A 25,395-nucleotide genomic window follows, 5' to 3' on the forward strand; every position below is an offset into this window, starting at 1 on the left:
TAGAACAATTGTAGAAGCACCTTTACTACCTTTACTTCGGACGTTTGACTGAGGCAGTTTCTCATCCCTGCAGCCTGGGAGCAGACAGCACATGAAATCCGGCCTGCATGTGGGCAAATGTAAAACTAACCAATAATATCATAAAACATTTTTGTTGTCACAGTATTTTGTTTCTTAAAAAATATGTAAAAAGTGAAAGTACCTTCCTAAAACAAGTGGCCAAAAAGGTAACAATTTTCGTAGCTATTTATTTACTAATAAATGGTAATTATCCCACTGATATAATTAGTTATTTTTTACTAATTGCTGAAGCAAAAAATCAGCCATGATTTCACTTATAAATTAACTATTTTTAACTAATTCTGATTTGCAGAGTTTTATATATAGCATTTATATACACTACCACTAACTTTTAATTATTAAACGTTAACTTAAAAATGTGTTTAGTGAAATTTGAATGATATATGATGTGTTTACAAACAATAATATACTCAATATTATCTTTATTCAGAATAATGTATTGAAATTAATATAATATATGTACTTAAAAAAGTATTTTTATAAAATTTAATTCATTAATTAATTAATGAAAAATAAGTAAAAGTGGACCATTTTGAGGTTACGTCAAATGCCCATAATAAGTCAATAATAAGTCATAATAAGTCAATTTTTGTAGTCATTTTGTAGATTTAATTACCTGTATGCTTAAAATAAAAATAGTAGATGCTCTGATTTATCATTTGATTAAATGTTCCATTTTTAATTAATTTTAAGGAATGAATAATTAAATTAATTATTATTTAGCAAAATTTTTTGTTAATGAAATTAAATTTCATTAAAATCATCATTTAAAAAAATAAATAAATAAAAATTTAAAAATTAAAAAAAAAATTAAAAATTTCATTTTTAAATTATTTAAATGATTTAATTTAATGGATTTTTAATGCTATTTTTTAAATATTTATTTTTTAATCAGTTGGTTTTTTTAATATTACCTAAACATAAAATTAAGAATAATAGGGTGGCCACAAAATTTAATTTTCAAGATTCTTTGTCTTTTCCCTGACTAATTTTTCATTTTCCCTGACAAACAAATTTTTGAAGTATTTAATATTCTGCATTGCTGATTAAACATTTAATAAGGCTTTTTAAGTAAAAATTTTATTTATAAAGAGAAACATAAGATAACAGGGTGGCCACATGTCAGTAAAGCCAGTAAAGTCAAGGAAATGTCAGGGAAAAAAATATTTTGTCAGTAAAGTCAGGGAAATGTCAGAAAAAAATTTGTTTGTCAGTAAAGTCAGGGAAATGTCAGGAAAAATTTTTTTGTCAGGGCAATTAAAGAAATTAAGACCGTCATGCAATACATTTTTTGCTCTAAACAAAAAAATTTTTGTCAGGGAAATTCGTTGTTATGTCAGTAAAATGTCAGGGAAATTGATAAAGTCAAACTTGCGGCCACCCTGGATAATTAAAAATTGATTGTTAAACAAAATTTATTTTGTTTAAAACTGATTTAAACTTTCGATTAAAATTCCCTGATTTATGTCATTAAAATAAAATAGTCTTTATAAAATGAGGGTAAAAATTAATTATTATACTCTGATATTCTAGTAACTGGTATCTAGGTAAATAGCTCCCTTATAATGGGTGAAATTTTGGAAATTAAATTTTAAAATTAAGTATTTTTTATGAAGCTAAAACTTGAGTAATCGGTTATCAACATCCACTTAATTTTTCAAAATTGTATGTTGCTCTTAAATAAAAAATACATTTAACTTTAAAATTTAATTTCCAAAATTTAAGAGGATGATGATAACTAAGGGACAGTTTCAGTTTCATTCCTGAATTTTACTTTTTTTGTTACAGATATTTAAAGGAGATTATTCTCAAAAATTCAATATGTATTCTCAAGATTATATTGATTGGAAACCACTGTATAATGCTGTTTATCAGAATGATTTAAAGCTCTTGCTCCGTTTGTTTGACGACATTTTCCTAGAAGAAAAAAAAGAAAAACATTCACTAATGCTTACAGCAGCAGCAAGGGGACACTCTGAAATTGTTAATTTTCTTTGCGAGTGCGATTTCTCTATCAATGAAGGAGATGATTCGGGTAACACACCTCTGCACCTAGCGATAATTAACAATCATCCAAGTGTCTTCGACGTATTAGTAAAAAAAAGTAATCTGAACGCGACAAATAGTGATGGCCTTGCTCCGCTTCATTTTGCCGCAGGCAACAATTATATTCAATTCGTAGAAGTTCTTTTGAAAAATGGTGCAAAAATTAATGTTCAAACTAAACACGGATCTACATTACTTCATATTGCTATTTTGAAAAAGAACATCGAATTGACAGAGATTCTTTTAAAAAATAATGCTGATTTTAACATTCTACAAAATCAAGGCATAACACCACTTCATCTTGCCATAGGAGTAGAGTGCATCCAATTAGCAGAGATTCTTTTACAAAATGGCGCTGATGTTAATGTTCAAGATGAAAAAAATCTATCACCACTTCATTATGCCATTTGTAAAGAACACATCGAATTGACAGAGTTTCTTTTAAAAAATAATGCTGATTTTAACATTCAACAAAATCAAGGACTAACACCACTTCATCTTGCCATAGGAGTAAAGAGCATTCAATTAGCAGAGATTCTTTTACAAAATGGCGCTGATGTTAATGTTCAAGCAAAAAATAAACAATCACCACTTTATCTTGCCATAGAAATAAAGAGCATCCAATTAGCAGAGATTCTTTTACAGAATGGCGCTGATGTTAATGTAGTAGATAAAAATAAAACAACGCCACTTGCTTTCGCTGCGATATTTAATAACATTGAACTTGTCGAATTGCTTTTAAAAAATGGTGCTACAATAAGTGAAGAACAGAAGGCAAATAAAGAAACACACGAAATTATGATGATGCCTCTTTATTACGCAGTTAAGAACAGGAATTACAAAATGGTCAAATTACTAATGATCAATGGATTTAACGCAGTAGATATCCAAGGTGATTTCAGTGAAACTGCCTTGCATAAGATAGTAATAAAGAATGACTATGAAATTTTAAAGTATATGGTGGAAAATGGTTCGAAAATTAATGAAAACTCTAAAGCCTGGTTGAAAGATGAATGTGATTTTAAAGTTAAAACAAAATTTATTAGTTTTGGGTCTCAAACGATACTTCAATTGGCACTTTCTGAAAAAAATTGGAAAATTTGGAGATATTTATTAATAAACAGTTCGAAAATTGACGCATCACCAAATTCAGCTCTTCACTTAGCAGTGCGAGAGGGTCAAACGGAAGTTGTGAAAAAAATGGTGAAACAAACAGACTTGGATACAAATTCGATTGATAGCAGATTGGCCGTTTACATTGCAGTCGAAAATGGAAATGAAGAAATTTTAAAAATCCTTCTAGAAGCGGGATATTCTTTTAAAACTTGTTTTAGAGATAGAAGTCCTCTTCACATTGCAGCAACATTTAATCATACCAGATTAGTCGAAATGCTGCTACACGCCGGCGCTGATTTGAATACAATAACAGATGAAAATGAGACCTGTTTACATTTTGCAGCAGCTGCAGGACAACCAACTGTTGTTAAATTTCTCCTCGAGGCTGGTATTGATACTGCTGAATGTGAAATGGCTTTAAAATATACACTACACAGAGGTGGATACTTTGAAAAATTGTGGACCCTTTCTCCTCTGATGTATAAAAATATCTCAAACATCGCGGAAATGTTATTAATTGTACAAATTAGTAAAACTATTCACCATTACCATTTATGGTCACGTTTATCATATTACGCAAACAAAATAACAGTTCCTGAACAAAGTAAACAAAAGTCTTTCTTGAGCTTACTACAAACAAAAGAATTTATCTTGAACGAAATCGAATTTAAAGAAACTAACAAAATTAGAAAATATGGAAATGAATTTCTAATGTGCTTCCTTAATCACCTGAGTGTTTTTCAAATTAAACGCTTTTCAGAAGAACTAATGATTGATATAACAAGATATAATTCTGGTAAATTTTCTTCAGAATTGATGCATATTATTTTTGAATACAATGATTATAGAAGTTGTTTTTATAAAAATGATATCAAACCATTATTTCATTCAAATTTAAAAGATTCTAACATTAGTTTACTTATCATCGGTCACATTGAAGCCGAATACTCCCTTCATCGTTTTGATTGGAAAACTTATTCCACTGATCTTTTAAAATTGTTCGCTGCGCGTCTATTTATTATTTCCCGTAATTCTTACTTTAAGAATGATCTGCAATTTTATAGGAAACATAATCTTGTCGAATGGCGTGATGAATGTGAGCGTGAGGTGAAATTAATGGAAGAAACAGAAATTGACAACGATTATCGTGTAACTTTCTACGAAATTTTAACGAAATCTGTAAATAAAGTTGCGAACTACACAAGAAATGCTGGATTGATTCAAATCGTGGAGTCATCTTACGTGCGATTTCCAGCTTATGCTGAATTTTTAAAGTTGAGTGTTGAAAAAGGCCAACGAAGAAGAGAACTAATCGACAAATGTATGAATTCCATGTTGAATCTAATTAAAAAAAATAATGGAATTCAATTCTCAACTATGGAAATTAATCAAATTTTCCATTATCTTTCAGGAGTAGATATGCGACGTTTATTAGCAGCACTCTCTTAAGTGACAACTCTTTTAAAAGTATCCAGTAAGAAGCGAGGAATTAAATCAAGAAATAAATTTAAAAAGTACGTAAAATGCACGTATTCACTTCATGTGAATTCTTTTTAATTGTTCGCTTCTTACTGAATACTTAAAATTTACTTTTTGTAGCCAGTAAATTAAGTTTCGTTGTCTAAAATGCCTATTTGTTTGATTTTGTTCCTACTGACATTAAAATTTTTCAATCAGTTAAGAACACTGAAAAATAAGAAAACAAATTTATTTTTTTATGCAGTATTTAGAATATAAATTTTATTCTATAAAAAATCGTTTTTCTCTACTTTTGTAAATTTAATAAAAAATAAAATGTTCTTACCTCACAAAATTCTAGAATCTCCTGTTTTGTAATTGCATTTAAGCACTCAATCTCAGTAGTCCTATTGAAAGCATATACATTTGAAGCAATTTCCATCCAAAATTAAAACTTTTTTGAAATTTATGAATTTTATAAATGATTAAATACAAATCGTGCACGGAGAAAAAAATGCTGTTGAATCAATGACATATGGGTTTGATTCATTGAATAGTGTCATAACGGGCTGCCTAACGTATATGCTGTTGTTTTGAAAGCACCGATTCTAATGATTCGATAGTATCACTTTCTTTGAAACAAAAGCATATTTCTCAAATTGACAGCATACTATGTTAATTCGAAGGTGAATCCTTTTGAATCAATAAACAAAAATTTTTAATTTAACAGTATATGCTTTTGAGTCAATGACTATAACTTTTAAATTTAAAAGCATCATTTTTATGATTCAAAAATTTGTACTCTTAATTTTTTTAGTTGTTGCTATCGATTGAATAACACCATACTGTTAATTCAATTCTTTTATGTGGTTAAATATATACCAACGATAAATTGAAAAAAGGGAATTTTTGTTCACATGTTTTTTATATACTATAATTAATTCTCACACCTTTAACACAACACTTTTTATACACATCTTTTTTTCAATTTTTCACACTAACATATACATCTTTATTATTATTTTCATTTTTTCCAACGGCTAAACACACACACACACACATACACATTCAAACACACTTATCTTTTTTAGTCAGAAAAATACGGCTATTCCCAAGCGGTCACCCATCCATTTAGTAACCGCGACCAACGACGCTTAACTTCCGTGATAGACGAGAACCGCCGCGCTGCAATGTAATACATCCGCTTCTCAACGTTGGGCACTTACTTTGTGGTTAAATACCGTGCTCGAGATTTTTCGCGTATATAAGGGAATTTATATAGGGAATTTATATTTAACTAGTCATTAATTAATTAAAAGAATTTAAATAATACTTTTATATTGGAATCTCAAAAACGACAGGTTTAATAAACATATAAATATATGTGGGTAAGTATTTCAATAAATTTAGTACCTGTCAATGTCTCAAAACATAGTGTTCTTATTTTTATAGCATATGCTATGGGCAGTCCGCAATAGCACCACTCATTGAAACGAAAGCATATGCTTTCGTTTTCAGAGCGCGCTTCTTTAGAGCAAACAATTTTTCATTTGATTTAAATTTACATGCATTTTCTTCAAATTTATCTATTAGATGCTTCAAATGAATAATGTCAAAGAAGCAATAAATTATTCTGTTGCTATGTATAGATGAACTATAGAAACAATTTGCACAATATCATTAATTCTACAGTACCGTACTTTTAATTTAAACAGTTTCATTTTTTCATTTTAAGCAATATATACTTTTCGATTAATAAATGTGTCATTGAATCAATGACGGGGAATTCAATAGCATGGAGATATTTGATTCAACAGCACTTTTTTTTCAGTGTGGTGTCTATTAAATTCCATTCTTCAAATTCCCTGTTTTTTCCCGGTTAGTGGTATTTAAAATTAAACTTATAAAAATATTACGACAAATCCTCTATTAAATAAATAAAAATAACTATTATAGACACTAACTTATAAAAGAATTCCATTTAATTAATGCAACTTGAGTACATTTTATAAACATAATTTATTTTATAAATTTATAATTTGGCACCACATAGAGCCTAATAATAATATCCCCAAAAGTAAACCATACAGAGAATCCGACACTGGTTGAAGAAGACCTCTTAACAAATGAGATTTCCTTCCAAGAAATATTAAAAGAATATAACAACCAAAATGGGGAAGGAAAAGTGCTCTTGCAAAATATGAAAAAACAACTTGAAGAACAGATTCTTCAAAACTCAAAATTAGAAGAAGAATTGTAGAAGCGGAATAATCTGCTGAAAGTCCAAACTTTAAGAATTGCAGAAGATGAAGAAATTGTCTTCAAAATCAGGGTTGCCACAAGTCAGGGTAAAATCAGAGATTTTTATTAAAATTACTGGAAAAAATGAAATGTTTAGAATTTATAAAAAAATTCTGAATTTTTGTATTTTTGTTTGTCTCAAACTATGAAATTACCACGAATTCTAAAAAAACCTTAAATTTTTTTCTATTTTTGACAATAATTTATTTTAGATAACTGAATTTTATTGTATTTTTTTGAAAAACTTTTATTTTAATCCTGTTTAAATTAGTTTCAATTAAAAAATTGTTTAACGCAATTATTTGAAAGAATTTAACTATTTTAATAAACAGTAAAATTCTTTCCAGAAATTCAATTATTTTCAAATATTTTTTTAAAAATTCTCGTCAACATTTTAATTATCTTTTATAAATAGCAAAATTCTTCACCGAAATTCAATTATATTCAGGAATTTTTATAATATTCATTGTAAAATTCAATTATTTTCTTAAATATAGGGGAGAGTCTCCAGTTGTGAGACACCTCCAGTTCTGAGACAGTCAATTTTTTTTAACATGCAATATTAAAAAGACGATTGGCTTATATAAAAACATTTCTTTTTATATGAGCCAACTGTTTCGTGTACGCCGAAACGGATATATAAACTGTTTTTGTTAAATACCAACACTGTGTGTGAAAATCGACTAAAAAGCGTTTTTTCAATAAATGCAAAGTACTTTTTTTTTTAAGTTAATTAATTGGAAAAGGTAAATGTAATGTATTTTCTTTTAGTGTTTTCCTTATATTTTGTGATGGAATATTGCATTGTTCCAATCTACGGTTGAAAATAATTTAATTTTCCTTTTTCAAAATAGCGCCAATTTCTGGGTGTGAGACACAGCATATCACCAGTTGTGAGACGGTGTCAACACCCATCTGGGCAGCATAAAAAATACGACTTTGCAGGCACACTATTTAAATGTTGTTTTGATTTTTTTCTAGTATTTTTGGGCATGTCAAGTGGAAAAAAGTCAATTGATTCAGAAGAAATCAATTTTAATGCTCTTGTTGAAGCTATTAAATTGTGATTATTTGATAGTCATATTTTGGCGAATAAATATTATTATTTAGTATATAATAATATATATTATTAATATATTTAATTATTTCTACTAAACATAACGTTTTATGTCAAACTTATTAAATTTTAGCAGTTTTTAATGAGTGTCTCACAACTGGAGACATTTTTTTTTTTTTTTAAAAAGCGATGTGCTCGGAAAATGTATCGCAAAATTTTTTGAGTTCATCGAAACACTATACTTTCTTTTAATAAAAGTTGCGTATTTCTGTTACCTTTCGAACGCTGTATTTTATTTACAATTTCGTTTACCCGTTTACAATTTACGGGTCAAAAATGAAACCCGTCTCACAACTGGAGACTCTCCCCTATAACAATATTCATCACAAGAATTCACTTATTTTCAAATCAATAACATTCTTCGCAGAAATTCAATTATTTTTAAAGAATCCAAAAAGAAAATTGTCGACAACATTTCAATTAACTTTATATAATTGAATAGCAAAATTCTTCGACAAATTTCAATTATTTTCAGAAATTTTAACCCTTTAACGCCCAGCGGTTTCGATCGAAACCACTTTTGATTTCTAAAATCTATAACTTCGCCAAAAATTAAGATATTTTTTATTTCTAAACGCTCACGACCCACAAATTTATAAACTTTTATTAAAAAAATTTACATTTTAAAAAATAATTAAAAATTTTGTAATTAAAACAATAATAAAAAAAAATTTTTTTGCAAAATTTGAAACAAACTTAAAAATTCGAAAATAAAAGTAAACAAAACTACTGAAAATTGTTACTCGGGGGTTTTCGGGGTCGCTGATTACGAATTTGATGCCAGATTTTAAAAATTCAAAATGGCGGATCCAATATGGCGGACATCATTTTTAAAAACTGATTCAATTTGCCTGAAAATTGTTACTCGGGGGTTTTCGAGGTCGCTGATTGCGAATTTGATATCAGATTTAAAAAATTTAAAATGGTGGACATCATTTTTAAAAATTGATTCAATTTGCCTGAAAATTGTTATTTAGGGGTTTTCTGGTTCGCTGATTACGATTTTGATTTTTTAAAATGTAAAATAGCGGTTTCAATTTAGTTTATAAAATGTCCAAATAAAAACGAGATCAGAATAAAATGTTCGTCTACCTTCGTGACAATGTGAAAAACAAATGCCTAACGCGAAACCGGCATCATAATGATTAATGAAATATTCATTACTATATTCGTAATAAGCAGAAAAACAAATGCCTAACGCAACGACGAAATCAATCTAAAATGATTGACTATATTTGTGAAAATCGGAAAACAAAAGCCTAACATGAGAACGCGATCCGAATAAAATATGAATCCACATTTGTGACAATCCGATAAACAAATTCCTAATGAGAAAACGATGTCAAAATTAAATGTTCGTTTACATTCGTGACTATAGAAAAACAATTGCCTAACATAGACTCTAACATTGCATTAGTAAACAGCGACCCCGAAACCCCCTACTACCAATTTTTAGGCAAATTGAATCAATTATTAGAAAAGATGTCCGCCATATTGGATACGTCATTTTGAATTTTGAAAAAAGGACATCGGATTCGTAATTAGCGCTCCCAAAAACCCCCGAGTAACAATTTTCAGGCAAATTGAATTAATTTTTAGAAAAGATGGCCGCCATATTGGATCCGCCATTTTGAATTTTTAAAATCTGACCTCAAATTCGTATTCAGCGACCCCGAAAACCTTTATATACGAGCAATAATGTGAATTGCACTGCTACAAAAAAGTCGGGCGTTAAAGGATTAATATAATTCATTGCAAAAATAAATTGAAAAATTTCAATTATTTTCAAAAAATTTTCAATGATTTTCAATATTCTACTATTTTAATGAAATTTCACAGGAATTCAATTATTATTAAAAATAGAATTTGCATTCACTTAAAAAAAATCAATTGTTTTAAATTTTTTTGTAAAATTCCTCGCAATAATTCGATTATTTCCATAAATAATAAGATTTTTAATACAATTTTAATCAAATCTCTCAAAAAATGTAATTATTAATAACAATATTATTAAAATTTGGCAAAAGAATTCAGTTATTTGAAAAAGTTGATAAAATTCTATAAAAGAATTAAATTTTAAGAAACATTTATTCATTTATTAAATAAATTATTTACATTTGTATTTAAATAATTGAATTCTCGTATAATTTTCTAATAAAAATTGATTTAAAAATGAATTTCATATAATAAGTTTTAGATTTAACCTTAGAGAAGTTACTATAATAATTGCAATTTTTAGAAATAATTTAATTCTGTAAAAGTTTTAAATTAAAATCCTTGAAAATTTGAATTTTCCATACTTTTAATTAAATATTCTATGAAACTAATTTTTTTCAAAAAGCTTAATCGTAATTTTTAAAATTATTTCAATTTTTTATTTTTTAATGTATATTTAATTGAAGAATTTCCGAATAATAGAAATTTCGTAAAACTGTATTGTAAACAAGTGAATTTGAAAATTCTTAAAATTTGTTATTATTTATTTAAATCCTTTAATATTAGTTTTCATTTTATTACAAAATTTTGAAATTTTTGAAGAAAAGACACAAAGTGTTTTATAATTTATATTTATTTTGTTCTTTTCTTTCTTACCAAAAAGAGTAAATTTAACTTTTGGTTGAGTAACTAAAATTTGGATAATAAATAATTTTAAAAAATTTAAATTTTAATATTATTTTAAATATAAAGTTGTTTACATTTACACTAAAATAAAGATCTTAATATATAATTATACCTTCAAAAGTATGGATTAAAAAATATAAAGAAAAATAACTAATTTTTATTCAAATTATTTTTAGGTCCAGTAATTCTTATACGCGTATATCAACTGGGTTCTTATGTTATGTCTGCAGAAGTTGATAAAATTCATGTGAAGTTGAATCATTCTGAAAGCACATTATATATCGCTTATAGACGTGCGGACACTTGGCCTAAATTTAGTCTTCAATGAACTGTTCAAGACTTTTTCCTGGTTTCTATAACATGTCATGTATGCTAATATTGCAAATATTTAAATAGTAGTAAAAATAATTTTAAAAAGTATTTGAAAAATTGCGATACTGTTAGAAGACACGGTGAAAATAATTTGAAATTTCTGAAAAATCCACTTTGCTACAGCAGGTAATGATTTTATTAAATATTTTGTTATTTTTTCAGAAAGTTTTTTTAATGTTGCGTACATATTTTCATTTTTAAACTTTATGAGTTAAATTTATTTATATAATTGTTACATTTAATGATAAATTATAATTATATTATAAAAAATATTTCGAATTTTCATTCAATGTAATATTTTTAATTAAAATCGGTGTTTGTTTATAATTTGTTTACAAGTTCGAATAATAATAATAATGAATATCTATTTATATATATGTACAAGTTTTTAAAAATTTGAGAAATTATTAATACTCTCTAAAACAAAAATAGTAAAAAACTTAAGATAATAGTAAACAAATTTAATAACTAGTATTTTTCTGTTAATTAAAATAGTGCCGATTCGTTTACTTCAAATTAAAAAAGAACTACTAATTCAATAAAAGTATTTTTCAACTATTTTAATTTTAATTTCTACAATTTTTTTTAAAATTGCGATTGAAGTTTTATAAAAGTATAGAATTTGTCTTTTTAAATGTACGATTTATAATTATTCTTTTTATTAAACTTAATGCAATTTAATTGAATTATAATTGATAATAAAATTAAAAACTGAAGAACTTAAAAATAACTAAATTTTAATTATAACGAATTTTTATCAAAAATGAAAAAGGAATCTATCGGGAAAGAAAATCAAAATTTTTATTATTTATAAGAATTTATAAATTGTTATTTTAAATAACTTAAATTTGACAGATTTTTTAAAAATTAAATTTATATTTCACAGAATTCTAAAAGTACCGAATTATCACTTAGCCGAATTTTCAAATAGCTGAACCATCAACTGTTAGAGATATTATATTTTTGCGTGGATTTTGAAATTGACCAAAAAAAAATTACCAAATAAGTAACAGCGTTTTATTTCATGTAAGTATTTTAATTCTGCTTAAATTTTTACTCAAGATGTGATAAACAATATTTATATTGACACTATATTAGAGGCATTCCAAACGCCAAACCGAAATATTGTTTAAATTCACATTTTTGATTTGGCTCAAACATTTTTTATGTTTTAGTACTAGGGTAAGTGTACTAATTCCTGCGGTATTTTGGTCAAGACGTCTTTTAACTATAAAATATAATTTTTATATTGATCAAATTGAACTTATGTCTTATTAAATTTGTAGTTTGTGTTATTAAGATATGTTTACAATAAATAACATCTCTAAAATATAATTTATTTTAATAAATTTAATGAATTAAAAATAATATTCAATGCGTTTAATTCTGCGCGTTTGAGTCAGTTGCTGCGCATCAGTTGCTGCGCGAATTTAATTCCTGTGGGTCAGTTTCTGCGCATAATTTCGTGTTTATATATGTGTATAATACCGCAAACTACTATGAAATCAAAATGGGACAATGATTTTAATCAATGTTTAATTGAATAGAATATAAATTTATTAAAAATAAATATATATCATATATTAACAAAAGTAACAAATAATTTCTGAATTATCACATTTTTGAAACATTTAGTTAAAACTTAATAACAGAATTCTTCCTTAATTAATTTATGTATTTATTAAATTTTCTTTAGTTTTTCCTCCATAATCTTCATTTTTTCTTTCATTTTCATAATTTTTTCTTGCTCTTTTTCAAAATAGATAGTCTATTGTAACCAGTCTTAGTTGATTTTCTGAGGGCGCAGAAATTAAATCAAGCCCAAATTCTGTGTTAATTACTACTCTTAAAAATAAAATATAATAACAGACAAAAATAAAGTAAAGTTTAATTTTTCTTTTAAAACAAGGTTTTCTTTATCTAAAATCATCATAATAATAACCACTTTAAGTCTAAAAACAATAATAAAGCCTTTTTTATGTAGGTATTTTTGCACCGCCAGCAAAGTTAGCAATGAAAATAAATAAAACCTTGAACACGTCAACTTTTAATTAAAATAAAATACATAAATATTATGTTTTGGTATATACTTCCTATATCTATTTTAAAACTTACATCGTTAAGTAATTTTTAAAAAAAATTTCAAAATTATTTGTGCCCTGAACAAATTTATTCACTTAAATTATTAAAATGCCGCAGAAACTGAAGCACCCGCAGCAATTGACGCACTTACCCTAGTTGGAAAAGAGCTTCATGATTTTTTTCAAATTTTTTTTATCCAGCCGCTTACAAGATACAAATTTTTCAAAATTTTACGTTTTGAAAAAAAAATATTTTTTTTGAATGCTCAAAAAAATTTTCAAAAATTTTTTACTGTTTTTTTTAAATTTTAAGAATTTTTTTTCAATTTTAAGAATTTGAAAAAAATCATGAAGCTCTTTTTCAACTAGAACTTAAAGATTTATAACTTTGGTGTGAAAGCGACTTCGTTTTGTTTACTTCAAAATATATGTTTATTTTAAAATATTAAATTCAAAGTAAATTATACACTGGGTGTTTTCGACGTTGACACTCTGAGCGCTCTGAAAGTACGAAACGTGGTTGGTTGGGCTAGGGGAATTCTGAATGTTGATTGGCTGAACTTCAAAATTCATAGTTTTATGCTCTGGTTTCCACACTCTGTATCGCTCGGACCTTTGATACCGAGCGATACAGAGTGTGGAAACCAGAGCATAAAACTATGAATTTTGAAGTTCAGCCAATCAACATTCAGAATTCCCCTAGCCCAACCAACCACGTTTCGTACTTTCAGAGCGCTCAGAGTGTCAACGTCGAAAACACCCACTGAGAGAAGACCGATACGTAATAGTTCCCGCTAGACGTCGCTATGAGCTACTCTGCTTGTCGTGTTTGAGTTGTTCCGAATCGGGTGCTGAGACTCCCCGATCCAGTCAAACATTGTTCTCGCATGTGAGAAAACAACTGGTGGCAAACACTGAAAGTTCTGCGTAATCTCGCTTCAGGACGTTCCACGTTTCGCATCGGGGCTTGAGACATCCCGATTCGAGGGTTCACATAAAAACATTCAAAAGTACAACTCAAGGCTCGCACGGGACGTATTAGTTCCCGGACTTCTCTCAGTGTAGTAAATTTATATACAGAATATGAATTTCCTTTGAATCAGACAAAACAAATGCATTTGCAAGCAATTGTAGAAACACCTTTATTTCAAACGTTTAAAGGTACCGTCCCATGACGGCGTAAAAGCGTCGGCGTAAAGCAGAAATCGTGCGATAGAAAGAGATGAACAGATATCACGTTCTCACTCACTCACATGGTTGACGCTTTCACGACATCATGGGACGGTACCTTAACTGAGGCAGTTTCTCATCCCTGCAGCAGACATGAAAACCAGCCTGCATGTTGTCAAATGTTAAATGTATTGTTCAGTGTTCTTGAACCTCTTGAATATAATAAAACATTTGTTGTCACAGGTTTTTGTTTCTTAAAAAAATATGTAAAAAGTGAAAGTATTTTCCGAAAACAAGTGGCAAAAAGGTAACAAAAATATGCCAAAATAAATTAATTTTAATATTTTGATTAATTAGATATTTTTTTTATCAATAAAACACTGTCAAAAATTAATTTTTTCTGTTAAATTATTAGTCTTAAGGAATAAAATCAATTGTAAGAGAATTTAAGAGACATTTATTCGAAATATGATTCAAAAAATTCTTAAAATAATAAAATTGAAAAGTCTTAGTCAGTAAAAAAACAGTCATTGCCTGTTTACTGTACAGTCTGCCATTGATCATGAATTTTAATACGCTCCAAATATCGCAAATAATTTGCTCAAATCTAATATAATATTTAAGAATTTACTATTACATAAAAATGAGTTTATGACTAATAGATTTCATTAGAATTAATAATTATTCATGTAAATAAAATGCACTACATTGTAAAAAATGCCTGAGTAATTTTACACCGTCCGACGGTGGAAAAAAGTGACCACGTGTTACCCGTATAAATCTAACCGCAACGTGTTATTTTACACTCAAAAAACTCTGAGTGTGAATTATCAAATTTCAAATTGTAGGCTAATATCAGTGTATGCGTGATTAAAACTAAAATGTCATTTTCATGTCCTGCCCAAAATTCTGGACTACTAGTTCATTTAAAAGTTTTATAAGTCAATTAATTTTCTTAATCCAGGGTGGCCGCAAGTTAGGGAAAAATTGGAAATCAGGGAAAAGTCAGGGAATTTTGATCGAAAGAAACCACAAATTAAAATACTTTGATATTTAAATCGGAGTGTCTATTCGGCCAGTTAACTGTCAAAATAAGGTGGTTTAAATATTCTGCCAGTGAACTGGCAGAATAAGTTAGTTTTCTTATTTGGCTAATGTATCTAAGAAAATATACAATTAATATCTAAATCAGGCCAAATAAAAAAGGGACTCTATACTCTATTTATACAGGCAAGCTGACATTTTGTTAAATTAAAAAAACAACTATAAATATATGAAGTAGAGACAATTTAACAAAATGGTTGCAAAAGGTGAAAAAGTAAAATCAGGGAAATGACAGAAAACAAATTTTTTTGGTAGGTAAATTAAGAAAATTGAGCCATTTTTCGATTTATTTTCAAAAATTGCGACTTTTCGACTTTTCTTCAAAATATTGCAACAAAATACCTCATCTTTTATGCAAATTATTGCAAATGCAATAATTAATGCAAATTATTTTCATTTTATAGTGCGAAAAAAAACTATAACACATTTTTCAAAAATTATTCTTGAATCATTTTTTAAAATAATTGAAATTTTGTAAAATTTAATTGAAAACAATTATTTCCTTCAAGTATTTTGTTACAATTTTTGAAAATCAACTTTTGAAGAATTTTCATTGTAAATTTTGAAAATAATTGAATTATCATAAATTTAATGATAATTCTTTAAATGTAAATTTAAAAATGAAAATTAATGAAAAATAGCTTCTAATTTTTTAAAATTCAATATTTTCAATTAAGTACATATTTCTGAAAATATGTAATCCCAACAAAAACATCTTTGATGCAAAAATTTCCGCCAAGTAAAAATTTTGGAAATGTCGAAATAATTAGTGAAATAAAAATTTACCAAGTAAAATTTGTAACGAATGTTCGTCTTCTTAATAAAAAATTTCTATTTGAAGCAATTTTAAGATCTTGGCGTCAATACTTTCATTAATTATAAGTTAGAAACATTATTGACGCCAAGATCTTAAAATTGCTTCAAATAGAAATTTTTTATTAAGAAGACGAACATTCGTTACAAATTTTACTTGGTAAATTTCTATTTCACTAATTATTTCGACATTTCCAAAATTTTTACTTGGCGGAAATTTTTGCATCAAAGATGTTTTTGTTGGGATTGAAATACTTTTTGCGCCATAATTAAATTCTAGGGTCTTTTATAAAACTGTTTAGTAGTTCAGGCTCTACATTTATCTAGATGTCAAATCCAATTTTTTAGAGAAAAATATAAATATTTCAATATTTGGATTTTTCTAAAAAAATAAAATTTTTTGATATTTAGACAAACGCAGAGACTAAACTTTTAAACGGATATGTAAAATATTCTAGATTATAGTTAATTGGGTTAAAATTTCGATATATATTGCAAGAAATTTAAATACACTTCGTATTTATTAAAATATTTTGATTTTACTATAAAAAATTGAATTTCTCGACATTTAGACAAACGTAGAGACTAAATTACTTAACAGATTTGTAAAATATTCTAGAATATTATTGATTGGAGTATAATCTTGATATATATTGCAGGAAATTTGAATACATTAAAAAGTTTAGTCTCTACGTTTGTCTAAATATCAAAAAATTTTATTTTTTTTTAGAAAAATCAAAATTTTTCAAAAAATACGAAGTGTATTAAAATTTTCTGAAATATATATCGAGATTTTAACCCAATCAATGATATTATAGAATATTTTGCACTTCCGTTTAGAAGTTTGCTCTCTGCGTTTGTCTAAATGTCAAAATATTCCATTTTTTTGAGAAAAATCCAAATTTTTCGAAAAATACAAAGTATATTAAAATTTCCTGAAATGTATATCGAGATTTTAACCTAATTAATAATATTCTAAAATATTTTAGAAATCCATTTAGGAATTTACGCTCCACGTTTGTCTAAATCTCAAAAAATCGCTATTTTTTCGGTTTTCCTAGCTTAAATTCTATAAAAGTATCAAAAATATTCAAATAAACTTGACAGAATTCTTTCTTTTTTGATTCTTTATCCAACAAAAAAAGAATGAGGCAAATCGGTTAAGATTTACTCGAGTTATTCAATTTTATCGAAAAATAGCCGATATTTCGAGAATATATATTCGCGGTTTTTGTTTTTTACTTGGCGGCGATTCTCTACCGCGAATCTTGATATGTTATTAAAAAAAGTAATAACATTTTAGAATTATTTTTAACATTTTGGAGAAAAAAATAATGTTCAAAATTTGTAATTAAAATTCCATAAGAAATTAATTAGTTTTTTTTTAAATTATACAAAAATTCTTTTAAAGAAATTCAATTATTTTCGAAAAATTACATTAAAATATTATTAAAAACTAATTCTTCGAATTGTTTTATCATAATTTTTTAAGATTCAATTATTTTCAAACAAAATAAATAAAAATTGATAGTAATAATAATAATGATCATATTTATAAATAAAATTCTTCAAAATTTCGATTATTTTTATTTAGATACTTTTTTCAAAACTTCAATTATTTTTAGAAGATTTTACCAAATTTCAATTGTTTGGAAATGTGTCAATTATATAATTAAAAAACTATTATCTTTCAAAAATTATTTTAAAATATTTTTAAAAAATTAATTGTAAGAATTTCTTTGCTATATTTTTGAGAAAATATTATACCTTAATAACTTAAGAAAAAAAACATGGACAATTACAATTATTATAAGAAATTTACTTTTTGTATTTGAATAATTGAATTCTAATAGAACTTTCGAAAAATTATTTAAAATAATTGATGTAGAGATGAAGTTTGGTAGTAAATTATAGAAAATAATTGAATTCAGAAAGGGTTACAATTGTTATTTTTGGAAATTATTAAAATTCATAAATTTTACTCATTTCCCGTAAACTTTCATATTTTCCTGTAAAAAAAAAAATTTGTCAGGGAATATAATTTTAATGTCAGTAAATTGTCAGGAAAATTGATAATCTGAAACTTGTGATCACTCTGACAATATATTAGGTATTTTTTGGCCTATTGAAAAGCTATAATTTAAATAACTTTACCGATTTAGGAAGAAATTATAAGAAAACTTCGTGAGACACAAATTTTAGAAAATGTGTGCAGAATAAAAACAAATTGCTTTTTTTCCTTCAAATGTGCATCAAGAACTTCTCCCATACTAACAACAAAAATAACAAGAAGCATAAGGTGCTCCTACTTTATACAAAAATTTTAAACGAAATGTCTATCTTGGGGCTCTTTCCCCTATATATTTATTATTTTTATAATATTAATTGTAATATCAATTTTAACAAAAATTTCTTAATAAGTTTAGTTCAAGTCACACTTAAAGCAGAACCAATTTACCCGTTTTGGAATTTTTTTTTAAAATTTGTATAAGATTGGTTAAAATGTTAAATAAACAAACAAACATCCAACATATATTTATACCTGATGGGCGCTTTATTAATACAATGGCCAAATAGTAAAACCATCTTATTTTGACAGTGCACTGGCAGAATTATTTAGTCATCTTATTCTGCCAGCTTTTCCCTTATTTCTAGTCACTGGCCAAATAATTAAACCTCCTTATTCTGCCAGTTAACTGGCAGTATAGACATGGTCTATTTAAATGTCAATTCAAATTTTTTATTTAGACGTTTTTGTAATATAGCACATTATAAAACTGCCGTTACATTTTTTTCAAGTTTGGACGTTCTTACAGACATTTCAATGCAGAATATTACATAATTCAAAAATTTGTTAGTCAGGGAAAATAAAAAATTAGTCAGAGAATTTTGAAAATAAAATTTTGCGGCCACCTTGTAATCACTCCTTCTACTTAAATTAATAATTCTTAGTCGCTAGAAATTCTCTGAAAAAATTTGGCAGAAGAATTAGAAGCAAAATGTCAGTGGTGTCCCCCGCACTTAAGAAATCAGAACTTTACCTAATAATAAAAATTATTGACTCACATTTTTAGTACCAGAAAAATTATTTTGTACAGCTAAGAGTCTATATTTTTATATAGTAATTGTGCTAGCAGAATAATTTTGATCCAGTGCTAGAAAAAAAATCAAAATCGCCTGTCCGTAAGTTTCATATTTTTAAGTAATTATCGCAAATTTTGAATATCATGTCTGATATTTAAATAACCTACACGGAGAAAAATTTATTCATAATGATTACTATAGTCTATCACGGTAAATCGTTAGGTATTAAAATAACACCAAAAAGGATTAAAATAATCCAATTTAGTGTTATTTTAATCCATTTTGGTGTTATTTTAATACCTAACGATTTACCGTGATATTACTGCTCGGATATGTGGCCACTTTTTGTGATGATTACTATAGCTGTTGTAAGGAGTACAAACATGGTATCCCTTATAAAAACTATAGTAATCTTTCCTATTCAATTCTTAACACATTACATAGTCTTCGTAATCATTCCAAAAAGTGGTCACATATCCGAGCTGTAATGTAGACCATTGTAATCATTAAAAAAGAATTTTTCTCCGTGTAGTGCAGATAATTATCGCCTTATTAAGCGTTAATAGTATTGGTGATATGTATAGCTTCTTAAAGAAACAATATTACAACATTCTATCACATCTGTAACTTGTTCGGTTGGTGGCAGAAGCACGTAACCTTTTGGAGAGCACATCATGTCAGTGGTTCCCCCTCAAAAAATTGTTTATATTAATAATATTTTTAAAATTTTATTGTATGTCATTTTCAGTAATTACATGTACTTTGAACACCTCAACGATTTTAACTTAATTAAAAATAACGCTAGCGTAAAAATAAAGTCATTCTTTTTCGAAATTGAGAAATAAGGCAAAATGTCAGTGGTGTCCCTTGTCAGTGGTGTCCCCTCAAAATTCTGTTTCTTGTATCTAATTATTTTATTTTTAATAAATTTGTGTTAAATTTACTTCTTATATGCAGTTGACCCCTTCACTGTCATTGTCGTGCCCTGTGTATGTCCATGGGCTCTATAGGGCCATCGAAAAAAAAGACATTTAAAAGTTAAAGAATCTGGCCAAAAATACTTACTCGGGGGTTTTCTGGGTCGCTGAATCCAAATCTGTTGTCAAAAATTCAAAATTCAAATTGGCGGCTTCAAAATAGAGACCAAAAAAAAATTTTTAAGTTAACGAAACTGTCTGAAAATGCCTACTCGGGGGGTTTTTAAGGTCGCTGACTCCAAATCCGTGGTAAAAAATTCAAAATTTAAAATGGCAGCTTTAAAAAGGCGACAAAAAAAATTTTAAGTTAACGAATTAGTTAACTTTTCAATTTTTTTTGGCGCTATTTTGAAGCCGCCATTTTGAATTATGACTTTTCAACCACGGATTTTAAATCAGTTACCGCAAAAACATATAATATGACAATATCATGTTTTTTTGAAAAAAAAATTCTTATTGAACCGTACTTATTTTAGAAAAATTCTAAAATTCGTAGACATTCAGGAATACTCCGAAGTGTTTTCGGATTTAGGTTTTCGTTCCGATTGATATCAGACTAACGCAGATCATTTGCGGACATTTTTCAGTCTAATCCGTACTAATCTGTCCGTATTTAATCCGGAATTATAGTCTAAAATTTTTACTTAATATAAAAAGAAATTTCAAACCGACAGATTGGCTCAGTCGGATAGATGCCACGCATTGGCGGTCGTTTAAGGACCAAGGGTATAAGTATCCTTGGTTCGCGCCCACTTGGCTTGGTATTTTTCCGGCACGTGAGACAATCTGAGCGGGAGGTTTGACGTCGAGGTATAATGATGTGCACCGTCGATTATTGTCCGGTACACACCATTAGAACTCGACTGTCGATAAACCGGTTGTACTCAGAGAGGTTTTCTACAGTTTCCCTCTTCTCTGGCGAGAGAACCCATTGACGGGTGGTCCAGGCAAATGCGAGTACTCCTAATAAAGTCGGCTGTAGACGCAAATTAGGTTAATATATAGAAAATTTCTAAAGTAGAATGGTTATGCTTAATCCAAAAAAGTATTTCTCGGGGACTCTTGTCGAAGTGCGTAAGGCCAATAGGGCAGGAGTATAAACAATAAAAAAAAAAAGAAATTTCAACAATAGTAAAGTCAAAATTGTGTGCTACGCGGAGAATCGCCCACATATATTCTAGATAAAAATGAGTCCATATAACCTTCTTTTGAAAAATTGAAAATCGTCTCGAATGCAAAACTTCCTCATGCACGGAGAGAAAAAACAAGGCTTTTCCCCATGAAAAATATGCATTTAACACGTGAAAATTATCACAGTGAAAATGCAGGACGCTCACGGGTTTTCCCGGTGAGATTCTAGGGCTAAGGCGTGGCCTAACCGCTAAACGCATGAAATTCATCGGGAAATCCGGTGAAACTGCTACCTGAAAAGGCATGAATTGAAGTCACGGGAAAAAAAAAAAAAATTCACGGCCTTGTTTTTTCTCTCCGTGTGGGAAAACAAAATCGAATTCTTTAAGTGGTTTTGAATTTTTTTCAGAAAAAATTATTTTTTATTTCTATTTTGTCGTAGAAAAAAGGAAAATTCAAAGTTTATATGTAAATTCTATCAAATAAATTCAATCATCGTAATATTTTGAGAAATATGACAATCATGGAATATTATTTATGCGCCTGTAGTAAATTTATAACTACGACGCGAGGTTGAATGATCTAACTACTTTAGTAATACAGTTTACAAAAACTTGATGTGAATTTAACCTTTTTTTGTTACAGATATTTGAAGGAGATTATTTTTAAGAATCCAACATGTCCTCTGAAGATTATGACGATTGGGAACGACCTTGTTCATATGAAGAAGATGAAGATTATAGTGGTTGTCCAATCGATACACCACTGTATAATGCTGTTTATAATGGAGATTTAAAAGCCTTTCTTCTTTTATTTGACGACATTTCCTTAAAAGAAAGAGAAGAAAAACGTTCACTATTGCATACAGCAGCAGCAAGGGGACACTCTGAAATTGTTAATTTTCTTTGCGAGTGCGATTTCTCTATCAATGAAGGAGATGATTCGGGTAACACACCTCTGCACCTAGCGATAATTAACAATCATCCAAGTGTGTTCGACATCCTAGTAAAGAAAAGTAATTTGAACACGAGAAATGGTTATGGTGATGCTCCGCTTCATCTTGCCGCAGGCTACAATTATATTCAATTTGTAGAAATTCTTTTGAAAAATGGTGCAAAAATTAATATACAAGGTATGAACGGATATACACCACTTCATATTGCTATTTATAGAAAGAACATCGAATTGACAGAGATTCTTTTAAAAAATAATGCTGATTTTTACATTCAACCATTTCGAGGTTTTACGTTGCTTCATCTTGCAGTACATGGAAATCATATACAATTAGTAGAGAGATTATTAAAAAATGGTGCAAATATCAATTTGCAATTACTAAATGGTATATCATCACTTCATATTGCAGTTAAAAATAAATACGTTCAGTTGACAGAGATTCTTTTACAAAATGGCGCTGATGTTAATGTTCAAGATAAAAATAAGCAATCACCACTTCATATTGCCATACAACTAGAGTGCATCCAATTAGCAGAGTTTCTTTTACAAAATGGCGCTGATGTTAATGTAGTAGATATAAATGAAAGAACGCCACTTGCTTTCGCTGCGATACATAATAACATTGATCTTGTCGAATTGCTTTTAAAAAATGGTGCTACAATAAGTGAAGAACAGAAGGCAAATAAAGAAACACACGAAATTATGATGATGCCTCTTCGTTACGCAGTTATGAACAGGAATTACAAAATGGTCAAATTACTAATGATCAATGGATTTAACGCAATAGATGTCCGAAGTAATTTCGGTTGTCCAACTGCCTTGCATTTGGCAGTAAGAAACAATGACTATGAAATTTTAAAGTATATGGTGGAAAATGGTTCGAAAATTAATGAAAACTCTAAAGCCTGGTTGAAAGATGAATGTGATTTTAAAGTTAAAACAAAATTTATTAGTTTTGGGTCTCAAACGATACTTCAATTAGCACTTTCTGAAGGAAGTTTAAAAATTTGGAGATATTTATTAAAAAACAGTTCGAAAATTGACGCATCACCAAATTCAGCTCTTCATTTAGCAGTGCGAGAGGGTCTAACGGAAGTTGTGAAAAAAATGGTGAAGCAAAAAGACTTGGATACAAATTCGATTGATAGCAGATTGGCCGTTTACATTGCAGTCGAAAATGGAAATGAAGAAATTTTAAAAATCCTTCTAGAAGCGGGATATTCTTTTAAAACTTGTTTTAGAGATAGAAGTCCTCTTCACATTGCAGCAACATTTAATCATACCAGATTAGTCGAAATGCTGCTACACGCCGGCGCTGATTTGAATACAATAACAGATGAAAATGAGACCTGTTTACATTTTGCAGCAGCTGCAGGACAACCAACTGTTGTTAAATTTCTCCTCGAGGCTGGTATTGATACTGCTGAATTTTATATGGCTTTAGAATATACACTACGCAGAGGTCAAAAATTGGAAAAGTTGTGGACCCCATCTTCTTTGATGTACAAAAATATCTCAAACATCGCGGAAATGTTGATTATTGTAGAAATTAGTAAAACTAAAGATCCTTACAAATTATGGTCAAGTTTATCATATTTCGCAAATAAAATAACAGTTTCTGAGCAAACTAAACAAAAGTCTTCCTTGAGCTCACTACAAACAGAAGAATTTATCTTGGACGAAATCAAATTTAAAGAAACTGACAAAATTGGAAAATATGGAAATGAATTTTTAATGTGCTTCCTTAATCACCTGAGTGTTTTTCAAATTAATCGCTTTTCAGAAGAACTAATGATTGATATAACAAGATATGATTCTGGTAAATTTTGTTCAGAATTGATGCATATTATTTTTGAATACAATGATTATAGAAGTTGTTTTTATAAAAATGATATCAAACCACTATTTCATTCAAATTTAAATGATTCTAACATTAGTTTACTTATAATCGGTCACATTGAAACCGAATACTCCCTTCATCATGTTGATTGGAAAAGAAATCCCACTGATCTTTTAAAATTGTTCGCTGCGCGTCTATTTATTATTTCCCGTAATTCTTACTTTGAGAATGATCTGCAATTTTATAAGAAACATAATCTTGTCGAATGGCGTGATGAATGTGAGCGTGAGGTAAAATTAATGGAAGAAACAGAAATTGACAACGATTATCGTGTAACTTTCTACGAAATTTTAACGCAATCTGTAAATAAAGTTGCGATCTACACAAGAAATGCTGGATTGATTCAAATCGTGGAGTCATCTTACGTGCGATTTCCAGCTTATGCTGAATTTTTAAAGTTGAGTGTTGAAAAAGGCAAACGAAGAAGAGAACTAATCGACAAATGTATGAATTCCATGTTGAATCTGATTGAAAAAAATAACGGTATTCAATTCACAACTATGGAAATTAACCAAATTTTTCAATACCTTTCAGTAGTAGATATGCGACGTTTATTAGCAGCATTCTCTTAGGTAACAACTTTTTTAAAAGTATCCAGTAAGAAGCGAGGCTTTAAATCAAGAAATAAATTTAAAAAGTACGTAAAATGCACGTATTCACTTCATGTGAATTCTTTTAAATTTTTCGCTTCTTACTGAATACGTAAAATTTAGTTATTGTAGCCAGTAAATTCAGTTTCATAGTTGTCTAAAATGCCTATTTGTCTGATTTTGTTCCTACTGACATTAGAATTGTTTAATCAGTTAATTAAGAACACTGAAAAATAAGAAAACAAATTTATATTTTCATGTGGTATTTAGAATATAAATTTTATTCTATGAAAAATCGTTTCTTTCTACTTTTGTAAATTTAATAAAAAATAAAATGTTCTTATCTCACAAAATTCTAGAATCTTCTGTTTTGTAATTATGACAAATCCTGTATTAAATAAATAAATGATTATTTATCACATAGACACTAACTTATAAGAGAATTCCATATAATTAATGCAACTTAATTACATTTTAT

General features: G+C 28.0%; 1 protein-coding gene across 1 annotated transcript; it reads left to right on the forward strand.

Annotated features, from left to right (window-relative positions):
* Window positions 1–96: 96 nt before the first annotated feature.
* On the forward strand, window positions 97–25,280 carry LOC122512267. The gene is made up of 4 exons (XM_043628007.1): window positions 97–227; window positions 1,870–4,687; window positions 4,843–4,845; window positions 22,144–25,280. Exons 1-4 carry the CDS (start codon window positions 108–110, stop codon window positions 24,897–24,899), a joined length of 5,697 nt encoding a protein of 1,898 aa, XP_043483942.1. The 5' UTR covers window positions 97–107; the 3' UTR covers window positions 24,900–25,280.
* The last annotated feature ends 115 nt before the right edge of the window (window positions 25,281–25,395 follow it).

The sequence above is a fragment of the Leptopilina heterotoma genome, unplaced genomic scaffold (assembly GCF_015476425.1).
Source record: "Leptopilina heterotoma isolate Lh14 unplaced genomic scaffold, ASM1547642v1 Lhet_97, whole genome shotgun sequence".
Classification (NCBI taxonomy): domain Eukaryota; kingdom Metazoa; phylum Arthropoda; class Insecta; order Hymenoptera; family Figitidae; genus Leptopilina; species Leptopilina heterotoma.

Coding starts and splice junctions, on each gene's coding strand:
- LOC122512267 (XM_043628007.1), top strand. CDS start 108: ATGTGGGCAAATGTAAAACTAACCAATAATATCATAAAACATTTTTGT. Junction 228..1,869: donor TAAAACAAGTGGCCAAAAAG/GTAACAATTTTC, acceptor TTTTTGTTACAG/ATATTTAAAGGAGATTATTC.